The 12,129-nt window shown below is 39.9% G+C and overlaps 2 protein-coding genes across 3 annotated transcripts in view; both read left to right on the forward strand.

Annotated features, from left to right (window-relative positions):
- LOC110066368 (uncharacterized) overlaps nucleotides 1-3,629 on the forward strand; it is a 28,835-nt gene extending 25,206 nt beyond the window's left edge. Inside the window, exons 6-7 of the mRNA XM_020773597.2 lie at nucleotides 210-506; nucleotides 1,269-3,629. Of these exons, the coding sequence (XP_020629256.2) occupies nucleotides 210-506; nucleotides 1,269-1,318 (347 nt within the window). The 3' untranslated portion in view covers nucleotides 1,319-3,629. The remainder of the gene's footprint in view (nucleotides 1-209; nucleotides 507-1,268) is intronic.
- A 7,172-nt stretch (nucleotides 3,630-10,801) lies between these two features.
- The window catches only part of LOC110066353 (uncharacterized), a 31,923-nt gene continuing 30,595 nt past the window's right edge, over nucleotides 10,802-12,129 (forward strand). Inside the window, exon 1 of one of the 2 annotated variants that reach the window (XM_089274628.1) lies at nucleotides 10,802-11,618. In XM_089274628.1, coding sequence (XP_089130754.1) covers nucleotides 10,883-11,618 — 736 coding nt within the window. In that variant the 5' untranslated portion in view covers nucleotides 10,802-10,882. The remainder of the gene's footprint in view (nucleotides 11,619-12,129) is intronic. The other variant, XM_020773580.2, reaches the window with a different exon arrangement.

Raw genomic sequence — 12,129 nt, forward strand, 5'->3', positions numbered from 1 at the left:
CCTCGTTCCTATGGTCTTTTCCCTTCCATGGGAACGAAGTTAAAGTAAGGGAAAAGGCCATGGTAACGAGATTTCGGGATATGGGATACTTAGTAGACCTTTCTTATGGGTTCTCCGCTGTGCGCTCTCTGATGAGGCAAAATTAAACATGTCTTTTATGTTGTATTATTCTGCAAATGCTAATTACGACATTCTATAACTTTTGGCAGAAACGGACACGATTAGCGACTTAAGGGGTGATTTGGATTTGATGCGCTGTGTGACCACCATGCTCAGTGGAAGCGACAATCCCCGGGTTAAAAACTACAAGGATCTTGCTGATGAATGCGATATTCCCGGTGAATTGTACCAGAGTCTTCAGCCACCTGGTGCTGACAGCCCGACTAAAGAGGTGATAAACGACATTGTAGGACGTAGACCTACATATTCCGTGGAAGAACTCTTCACTAATTTGCGCGACATGAAACGTCTGGACGCTATAGAGGTCATTAGCCGCTATTTTGTAGGTAAGAAAATAACCTTCCTTGAGCTCAAATGACTGAGTATCATTTTTTTTTTCAGCGTGGATATGGCCCTTCTCCCTCAGGCAGCCGGAACACTACTCAACAACTTAGGTGCCATTCTCGGAGGGTACCAAAACCTTTTCAATTCCTGTGAGCAAAGCTGAAGTCCTCGATCGCGCATAAGCAATACGTCTTGGGCGTATTGTAGGGGGCGTGCACCCACAGAAAAGAATGACACTTAAAACATTAACATAGAATGGAGTGATTAGAAGGGAGTGAGTAATTATAATTATCTGTTATCTTAACTGCGCGAAATATTGAACATGCTGCTACGTGGACTATGCGAAACCCCTACTACTACAGTTCTTGAGTCATAGCATGTCTTGTTGTAAAATTTAAGTGTTTTTTAATCGCATTCTTATGTTTACGTCGAAAAAAATGAGTGTCAGTCTCCAATAAGCGTATCTTCTTTAAAATTAATAAGTCCTTTCTAAGCGCCCTCCACTGAGCTCTCAAAAGTATTTGGGTGTGTGGAGGCTAAATTGGTTTTGGAAAGTCAAGGAAAGACGCTTATACAGTGATTTCATTACGGTATACCAATTGAGAGTTATTGTAAAATTACCTTAGCATTTTCGTTTTCGAACTTGACTGATATGGTGAGCTACAAGCTACAAATGTCCGGCAAATTTCAAATCGGAGTGTCAGAATCCCTGAGAAGAGACTGCTGGAATTATTGCTAATTATTATTCTTTCACCTTATTTCAGAGGAGGATGTGAGGGCTTTGAAAAGAAAACTAAAGATTTCGGATGAGTGAATCGATAGTGGTAACACTCTGTTTTTTGTGACAACCTTTCAGTTGTGGCTGAGATAAACCCATATTGTAAGAATATATTAGGAACATACCAGGTGGTCCGATAGTCACGCGAGGAAATCTTTTGTTTCTTACAACTTCTTGAAAGAACAATATGACCCTCGTAAAATGTGAATCTCAGAACTCAAGTATATACTAAGTCATCGAAAATCAAATAACCAAATGCTTTTAAAGACATATTTACATAGAAAAGAGGAACTCGTCATATCGGATATTTCATTCAAGAATATGTACCCCTGTGAGGTTGTCTGTATTTTTTCATTCGGAACTGTAAGGCGTTATAATTATAAGTGGTGGGTGTTTTTGGATGCCCTATGCTTCTCCACGGAACCATGGAGATAAATAAGTAAGAAGGTATAAGTCAGAATTGTAACAGATCTACAAATTGAAAATGGTAATTTAAGCCAGAACATCTGGCAAACGTTCCAGGCTCAAATGGCGAAAAAAGTAAGGTGAGAAAGTTCAGCAACAGTCCGAAAAGTAGACGTTCTTAGAGAACAAAACGAGCTAGTGTAGCACTTTCATTAGAGTTGACACGTTTGGGTACGAGTTAGTTCACGTAAAAGTAATGTGTATACTGTTTACTCAGAGACTCCCTACATACATGATTCGATTTGAACATCTAGAGAAAAATTTTAGAGAGACGCTAAGAGTGGACTCCTGACAAACGCAAAACAAATGATCATCGTCTACTAAGCGCGTCTCTTTATTGACTTTATTACTGGCCGACGTCCTGGCAGACGTCTGGAAGCCGTCCCAAACGTTTAGTACAGTGCACAGTTGTAGTAGAAAGGCGAGGTACTATGAACTGATAGGCGCAATTATAGTGGTAGCAGTCAAGACTTCATATTTGCTCATATTCATCACACACAAGGCAAATGCTTCCGTTTTCTCCATAAGCTGCTTTCCTGCCTTGTTTTTGCATTTGCATCATAAAAACATCCAAAGGTGTCTTCATCTTAACTTCACCAACTGTCCTCCATGATGTAAGTAACAGTGTACTCTCACTAGCTAACAAAATCATTTACCGTACATCGTCGTCCATTTTTGGCAGGAAAATCATTTATGTTTTTAAAACACCAGAATTGTTTTTAGTTTTCAAATTCCAACTACATATGTCCCCGACATATACTAATTAAATAGGCTAACGTACACTTTAATGTTAAGTATGGACCATGTCGCATGTAGGGCCATGGTTCAGACACCAGATGTGCGACAGGCAAGCAACAGGCTCATTATAGCTTACCTAGGTCGCGAGAGGAATTGGGAGAATGTTCTGTGGAGCCCGTGTTCACAATCCACTGCCGGAAATAATTAAGATGGCGGCTGTAGATTTTACCACAGTACATGCGAGCCTTACACAGCCCATAAAGTACAAGGACTGAGCCATATGTTTGCGATATTTTTCCCTGTGCTAACGACATTGTGTGTGCTAAGTTTGAAAGTCTCAGAACTTTCCTGTACGTTTTTATGAGCATTGTTAAAGTTTTCGTGCACTAAGAATTATGGGTAAATCTACCAGTCGCCAACTTTTTTCCAACAGAGAATTAGATACAACTAGACATTGTTTTCTTTGTTTAAGTTTGGCACGTGGCTCTACCAAACATAAATTAGTATAAATTGCATTCTATCATGAATGCCGTTCTCTTATTAGGTACGTTACTCACTATCTCTTGTAGATATAGTGAGTAGCCTAGCAGCGTGTGGTTGTTAGCAAAGTGGAGGCCGTTTCTTTGCGTTTTAAAAATGTCTGTGAAGAGGATTGAGATAAAATTTTGAACTACTAGTAGATTTATACTATGGGCACGGGCTGCGCCCTTGCCGACGTACTATCACGCGATAGAATTTTTTCGCAATAGTGAAATTCACGCATATGGTTTGCGACTAAGCATGACTTAGTCAAAATGGTCCAAATCAAAGTCAAGCAGATCGTGAAAAGTCAAGCAGATCAGAACAAATCGTGGTGTTTTTCAGTAAAATATATACCGGCGGAAATTTGATACAATTGAGAATTTCAAGAAGATGACATTACCATACTGTATATAGAAGAAAATAAGAGGATATCATTAGAGAATTGCATTTTTGAAATAAGTGTACTGACAGGTGTAAATCGTTAATAGTTGAAATGGGAAAGTTTTAAGTTACGGCACAAGTTACATACATTAATCATTAGCTTACTTATACTTATCTTTAACGAATGTTAATTACTACACCGAGTAAATGGAAATAAAGAACGAAGCGCTTACTGCAATAACGTGATCAAGTCGCTACATCAACAAATTCTTTAATGTACAGTACCATTGGGGAGCTCATGGTATAAAAAGACCTATTTCTCAACAGAAATCAAAACCTCGTCCCTTTCCTCCTTACATGTGACCCATTTCACCGGAGGGGCCACTACTTAACAGCTTTATGCTATTAAATAACATTCCAGGAGAAGTAGAAGAATGTTTTGCAGTCGAACTCTTCCACGACGGCCACCCTGGAGGGCATGTACAGAACTGGCCGTTATGGGGAGGGGGTGTAGTATGATAAGCATTTTTTTTCGGGGAGGGGGAGTGGGGCGAGGATAAATCGCTTTCAATTTTTAAATACATATATCTTATAAACCTAGCGCGAAAGTCGCACTGGGAGAATATCGGCCCGAGGTCTTGACAATACGGACCCAGGGGTCCGACAGACAGATTTATTACACGACTGAAAATGCTTAGAAAAATGCCACGATTGTGGAGAACAAAACGCAACGGTGAGAGAATACATAGGGAGATGTTACACCGTTAAAAACATTTATGAAGTCATCTTTTTTCAAGTGGTACTGCTTCTATCTGATCACCAAAGCAAATTCCTTGTATTGCGGGTTCTCATTTTCTTTCCTTTGTTTTTTGTCCTTCATTTTCTCTGCCAATATCAGTGATTTGCCTCCCCTTTCATTTACTTTCTGACTGCTTCTTCGTCTTTACCTAGGCCCATCCATTGCCGCAGGTAAAAAAGCGTTAAGGAGAGTTTGACCACTCCGTTCGTAATACAGAAGCTTCAAAAATACGAGACTTACCGTAAATCCGTGATCGTCGTGGTTTCCACTCTCAAATTTAATGCATCTGATTTTTTATCTCTTAGAATATCGATTAATTTTCTTTCCAGAAACTTCACTAACCGTGCGCTTTTCCGGAGACGAGCGAGCGTTATATAAAAGTGAAAAACTAAATAAATATAAAAGTGGTGTCTGTTAGCAGGGCATTGATTCCTCATGATTGCATTGCACTATATTTTTTTCTTCAAGAGATCTGTCCTTGGGTGAGGAAGGAAAACACACATCTTCTGTCTAATATCAGTTAGGATCGAAAATGTTATCCTGCCAATGTTTGATTTTGGTCTACGAGTCCAACTTTTCACTCTTTTGAAAATTGTTCCAAGATGTTTTTTCTCTCTCTAATCCTTTTAACTTCTTTTACCATTATATGTAATAATTGAAATGAACAACCGAAATAAACAACTGAGTGGCTAGGAGCGACTGGGCAGAAGTAGGTTGAATTATACGTTTTTCTCAAAATCTACCCACCGGCGATACCTCAGAATTTCAGAGAATTAGAAATTGGCTCTGACTAAACATTAATGCAAGGGAAAATGTTAAAATGCGTGCGAGAAAGGAAGAATAAATTTAGAGCTCATTTACCAGTTGTTTATCTTTCGTTTTTGTCAAATTTTATCGGTCTTAGGCTTAAAGACAAGTTTGAAAGCAGTTTGAAGCTATTGCTACGCATCCCAAAGTGATTTAACGCGTTTCAACTGCTGAAGTTGATTTCGTTTTTTCCTAGGGTTACTTGCGTCATTTTATTTCTGGCAGGAAATCGCTGGAAGCGCGCACAACGCGAGTGGAGCCTATGAGCATACATGTCTTGACAAAACGCATTAGCAGAAAAAGATATTTTTCGCTTAAGGGGTCAGTCGAGCCAAAATTGTCCTACCATTTACGTTGTTACCAAAATTTCCGGTATTTTTGGTCCCCGCTACTGAGACGGCGATTTTCTCGAGCGGCCTTTCGAACACATCGTTAAAAAACGAGACGATATTATTGCTGTTAATAATCTCGCAATTGTCTGTCAACATCATCTAGTTTCCCAAATGGACCGAAGTTATTAATTCTATAGCCTGCACCGCCAGGCTCATTTGGAGGTTAGAGATTATGTTTTTGTTTGTGGTGTGTTTAGGTCTGGGTGTGTTAACCTCGTTCCCAGGGTCTCTCATCTTTCTGCCCTTCCGGAGCACTGGGAACGAGGTTGGTGGTGTGTATCATGTGCAGAGACAATAGCCCGGCTTCGTGAAATATCAGAAAATGTTTGTTTGGTGACGTTCTCGTTGCCATTGTGGAAGTCCTTTTTCAATTCTTTTGTTTTATGCCTCTTCTACATGTAATAAGTTGAGGTTGTCTGAAGTTTAATGACTTCTCTCGATACGCTTTTCCTGGGTAAAAACAGCATCTGTACAATAAACCATTATTTTAACCCTGTGAATACCAAACTTTCGCCAAAAAACTACCGTTTTTAACCCTTTAGTCAGGTTTTTTGGCTGCCATGACGCTAAATAAGCCTAAGTTCTGCTGAGAAAGCTTTTTTTACCAAAAGGAGAGATTTTTCGAGGATTACGTACAAAATTGAGCAATATTTCAATTCTGGGCATGCGCATAAGCCAAAATTTGGACTTCCATTAACCGTTTCCAATTTTGTTTGTTGCCCCTTTCCTTTCTTTTTTTTTCGCGGCCCTTTTACTCTGGCTACCTTTTGCGTTGCATGTTCTTTCTGGCTGCCGTAAAAAGTTGGATGTTAATTATGGGCGAAGCCCAGAAATCAATCATAGGCATAGTGGACCATTTTACCACCGTTTTTGCACCAAAGCTGATAACGTTGTTTTTCGATTTGCGACGTCGGAATGTCGTCGATATCTAAACCTGACCATTGTAGGGAAAGGCCTAGCCTAGTACTACCATCTGCTTATCAATAGAATCTGGTGACATTTAAATTGATGACGTCACAAGTGGTACAAAGAGCACGACCATTAAGTGGCCGTATATGGCTACTTGGGCATCAAAGGGTTAATTAATACACTTAATAATGAATTTTATAAAGGAATCGCTGATTTGGTATTTGCTGGTGTTTGTTAGTGAAAGTTCTTACATTTTACGGCAACGTTTAAAACACAGGGGATCCGCAATTTTCAACTTTATAGAGGTTTGCTGTTTTTAACAAAGGTAACGACTTCGGGTAATAGCCGGTTTCGCTATTTACTGTCGAAGCTTGTCGAGTTCGCTACATGTTCGCTACTCACAAATTCCAGGTCGCTGCCTATGATTCGCGTCCGTTACTACCGATAAACTAAAACTTCGGGAAACAAAAAGATCTAGACCCAAGACTTCACGTACATTTAGAATATTCCTCGTTCTTTCATCCACTGCCGAGCCAAAGTAGCGAACTCGGTCTGTGGGTAGCGAACATGTAGCGAACTCGACAGGTAGCGAAACCGACGTGAACCCGACATCGTGAGCCATGTTCTCAACTCTACCGACGACACATTGGTCAGTAGCGTTTGGTTTGCACTGAACTGATAGGTTAAGGGCAGGCCAAACCCGACACTGTCAGAAAGTTTGAAAGAAATGTCGAGACGAGAGACAGAAAGACAGACAAAATAATCACGTTTTACGTGTCACAAGTAATCGAAGAATATTTCTTGCCAATAAATATAAATATCTAAACTGAGAAAATGCAGGAGAGAACACAGATCAAAGATTTGGAAGCTTATCCACGGGTGTCGTAAATTTGAAGTCGCTTGGAAAGAGTTCTGCTGCTCGTAAATAGTTAAGTCTGTAGGATTGACGAATTGTAACATCTGCTACACCAGCGATGTCGCCGATTTCTAAAAAAAGAAAAAAACAGTACGTTGATTTTTATGACAGGCACTACACTATAATTGATCTGGGATAAAAAGGTCTATTTTAAGACCGAGTACTTGAACTGATTGTAGAATTTTTATGCTGTTTCTCTCAAATTCCCCACGAACACAAGGGAATAATTTTTATTTCACACACTCCTAGAATGCTTCCCGTCTGTTTTCTCTCGAAATTCAGCAGGGAGACGCAGCGAGACGCTTTAGCCTAAGGGACTGTGCAATAATTACCTGGAGAGGAGGGGGTTGGAAAGTTAGAGGGGGGGGGGGGGAAAGCATAGGAAAAAATGACATCAAGAGAGAGGGGGGGTTGGATGTAAAATTTACTACATACAGTGGGGGCATTACTTTTTCATTCCTTTCTGCAAACTGGAAAAGTAGTGGAAGAGTTATTAGAGTTCAAATATAAATACTAACATTAGAATAAAACTAACAAATTTAGCAACCCTAAGGTGTTGATCTGTAAACTGTTGTTTTCCTATCTCTCATGCAGTAGGAAAGGAATGCCTCTGTTATATATGGGAGGAGACTTTTTTCAAGGCGGGGGGGGGGGTTAGCCTTAATATTATCATTATAGGAGGGGGGTTGAAATTAATTTTTGCTTAATCAGAGGGGGGTATGACTTAGTTTTGGGGCATATTTCACCCATTTCCCAGCTCCTCCTCCCTTCAGGTAATTATTGCACAGTCCCTAACGGGGAATGGGTCGAAACATGGGCATTCCCTACTCGGCCATACCGCCCTTTTGCGTTTCCGATGTCTAAACACTCGTCTAACTCTAAGTGACCCTGAGAGAAAAAAAAAACCGGCTGCCAGCAGTCCACAACCTCCAGCTCCACTAAACCAGAAACAAACTAACAGCGTCGATACCCGTTACTGTGCCTTTCAATAACATGCGGACTCTAAAATTCAGAGCTCAACCGACAAATGCGTTTTTCACTACCGTCAATCAAATGTTCGGCGGCTCCTCCCAGCTTCCGACTACTGCCTAGCGCGCGGTAATCAAATCCTTGAGCACAGTTCAGCCAACGAAACAGAGTTGGTTTAAAATATTGATGCACTGTGAAAATTGGAGCATAGCAATAAAACAAAATAAAACTGTGAACACATTCTCTGGCTACATAATTTGAAACACCAATGATTATTTTAAATGTCTGTCTGCAATCTTCAAAGGGTAAAATAGACTGAATTTTAGCCAGAGAATGTTTTAACACAGTGGAATCCTGATTTCTCGAACCCTCAATTTTTCGAACCTCCCGGTAACATGGATCAAAAGTCGTTTCCCCTCCTCAGTCAGACGCTGTTATTCTACCCCCGATTTCTCGAACTATCCGATAACATTACTTGAACCAATTTTCGTTTCCCTTGGAGGTTCGAAAAATCAGGATTCCACTGTATGTAAACAGCTACTAATTACGATAAGCAACAAGACAGATTGTTTCCAAAACTTTTGATCTTTTACGAAAGGGATCATTCTATAGATGCAAGGTCGCTAACTAAAGAAAACGTCAACCAGTAGACACCCTTTTCGGAAACCTTTAAACTTTTCTCGAGATTGCCTGAAAAGGTTTTAAAGTACAAGCGAGGATGTTTTCAGGAATAGCAAGGAATTCATGTTTGATTCTTTTTTTATCGTAAAGGAATGTTTCTCTGTTCAGCTACAATAAGGTGATCTTGAAAACATCTAGATGGTTTTCAACTAAGTAAACACAGCAGTACCTTGGAGAATTAAAACTATGCATAATCATAATCAAGATCAAAATATAATTCTACACAACAACAAAGACATACTCGTTGGAGACAGACCCTTTTTATTGTTATTAGGGAATGGTATCAAAATGGCATCCTGTCAATCCAAGATCTTCTCACAACGACTGGTCAACTAATGTCATATCAAGATTTCTTGAACAATTACCACCGTAAAAAGACTATTTTTTTCTCAATATTATCAGCTCATTAGTGCCATCCCGAAACACCTTTTAACTACAGTTAGAAATGAAGTACCAATTAAAAAAGACTGACTCAGTTACCTTAATAATACCTTTAATTTTCAGCACACGAAATTCGAACTAGTGATTTTTACAAATTTCAGGAACCGTAATCCCCGATTATGGCTCCTGAAATTATTTAACACCAAGACACACACAGCAGAACATAAACATAAAGGCCCTTAAAGTGCCTATGAAGTAAAAACTAATTGCTGGTTGTTTGAAAGGCTTTTCAAAGTAAAGAATGGCGTTTTCTTTTTGGAATATCGTTTTTCGTTTTAGAGATATTTACGTTTTTGTATTATGCAAATGAGGAAAGTGATGACGTCATAGGTGGTTCCACTAAAACAGTTCAACACTCAATCAAGAATATCTCTAGAAATATTAAAGCAGTGTTCTTTAAACTTGGCACCAGAAATGTACATCACAAGACCTTCAATGTTCCTCGAGGCGAAGCCGAGGGGAACATTGAGGGGAAAAAAACTCACTGCTTCCCGCGGGACCAGTCATTAGGTGTTTTGTTATACCTCCCAACAGGAACTCAAAAATAGAAAAAAGTGCGAAGAAATCGTTTGCTTGCTCACAAATTTGCCGTGGTTTCAAGGAGCACGACCTGATCACGTGCAAGTCGAAAGTTCAAGTTGTTATTTCCCTAGGGAGTTAGTGAGTTTTGACCCACTACACGTGACACGTTCTCCTCCAATCGGAATACGTATTTGAGTTGGGAGGTATAACAACTACTTTTTAACAAAGGAAGACCTGTGGAAAAATGGATTGACTCATGGGTTATTTGTGATTCCTCAGAATTGCATTGCGCATCCCTACTGAGCACGATTTCCGCGTCATTAGCGCTCGCTCACGAGCGCGCGCACGTACACAACATGTACAAAATGCACTGAAAATGGTGGCTTTTTCTAAACGGCTTGGCTTGCGAGAGACAAATCATCGTTTTTTCCTCGGAAACGAGTACCGGGATCTAACGATTTTTTTATTTAGTTTGAATACAGAGATCACCTTCTTTCTATACAGTGAGGACCAATTTCTATTGCAGAGTAAAAAGTTATTAAGGAAAATGAGAGCATAGCTAGCACTTGTAAAAAATATGTGGCCCCAGAAAACTGTGTGCTTGGAACATATTGAATCCCTGTGGACTAAATATGAGTGCTTTTATAATGAAATGTACATCAAATTGCTCCTTAACATTGATGCAGTACATCCGTTATTGTATTTCTCGCCTAACTTTCTCCCTATTTTTCTGCTCTCTTAAAGCGTAAGGTGAATGGTTCAAATATAAATGTCTGAAAGCAGATAATTTCAGGAATTATAGGGTTTATTGACAGTCTTCCTGCTCCTAAACGAATATGGGGATCCTTATTTTTTATTTCAAATTTTAAGTGCTGCTGATATAAGCAGCCAGCAGGTAAAGTTTGAAAGAAAATCTGTTGTGAGTATTACCTAACAGAAGGTTGTCTCGTCTCCAGGCTCCCCTCAAACAAGCCCACCCTGAATAAGGAAGTACTTTTCCGCTTCCGCCATCAATAGACTAGCTGACAGCCTATCTAGTTACCTGAAGAATATTAAACATGGCTCAAAGCAAGCAACAAAGCGGCGGTATAAATATTTCTATGTGTAAAATCAAAAAGGAAGTCGCCGGAAATCATCTAGTGACAACTGGAAGTGCATGCGTTTTAAGATGGCCTTGGGAAATCGAGTTTGCTTCTTCCAAAACACAAGGAAAGAACCGGACGTTTGTAGTCACAACCAGTGAGGTTTTCAGCCAGCGTGATTCAAACTCAGAAACAGCTTGGAGAGCTGACTTCCTACCCTTGACTAGGTGGAGTAGAAGTGAAAAGTTTAGTCTAAATGGTGTTACGGTCCACGAGGTTCCTGTGCCAAGTCAAAAACACGCTATCACGCTAACTTTCATTCCAACAGAGACATTGCACAATCAGAAGACAATGTCAAAGTGGCGCACTGATCAATTAAAAACATCTCGTTCCAAGCTCTGCCATCACAAAGACGAGACATGCAATGAAGCAGCTGATAGGAAACAGCTTCTTTGTTTCGTACTATTGGAAACAACGTTGGAAGACGACAAATTTTCACTTCGTTGTTACGTGCTTTGCAGGAATGAAAGCGGGTCATATTTCCTGCACGATCATGGCAACAAGGCGGAAATCAGAACGCTAAAAGATTTCCATTCTAGTGAAAAACCGAGGGGATCGGTAATTTTAAACGAGAGTGGGCATGTTGTGGGATTATTGGCGTTTGGTGACATAGACGAGATTCTGCCACTGTTCTTTGCACAGAACATGCAGGGTAAGCTCACGTTTCATTATAATTTAACCAACTTCGTTTTATTCTCTAGCAAGATGAACGTTCAGGAGAGCAGAGGCCTTGCATGGTACATGTTGCAATTTATCTTCCAAACAGGACCTACAGGTCCCGGGGTACAGGTGTACAATTCTTGCTAAAAACGTAGAGTAAGACGCGTTTACGTGTTTGGGATACGAAACAGATTTGTCTAAACATTATATATAGTTTTGTTGGGGCAGTTATTTCAGCTCAAAAGTTGTAAATAGTAATAATGCAGTGCCAGATTAAAAACGATGTTTATACCAGACGTTTTGGGCCTAGCCCTGCCTCAATGCTATGTTGAGCTTTGAATTGGACACGTCATTCAGTTATTTCGGCAGCTCCCGCAACATAGCAAAATTTTAATCATGAATATATTTCCTCGAAATGTCGTTGTACGCGAGATTCGCTGTGTTCAACCTAAATCCACTACAAATTGTTTCTAACTCTCCCAACTCAGTCCACTGTCATATGG

Source organism: Orbicella faveolata, unplaced genomic scaffold (assembly GCF_042242905.1).
Source record: "Orbicella faveolata isolate gen_17 unplaced genomic scaffold, um_ofav_v1 contig_36, whole genome shotgun sequence".
Classification (NCBI taxonomy): domain Eukaryota; kingdom Metazoa; phylum Cnidaria; class Anthozoa; order Scleractinia; family Merulinidae; genus Orbicella; species Orbicella faveolata.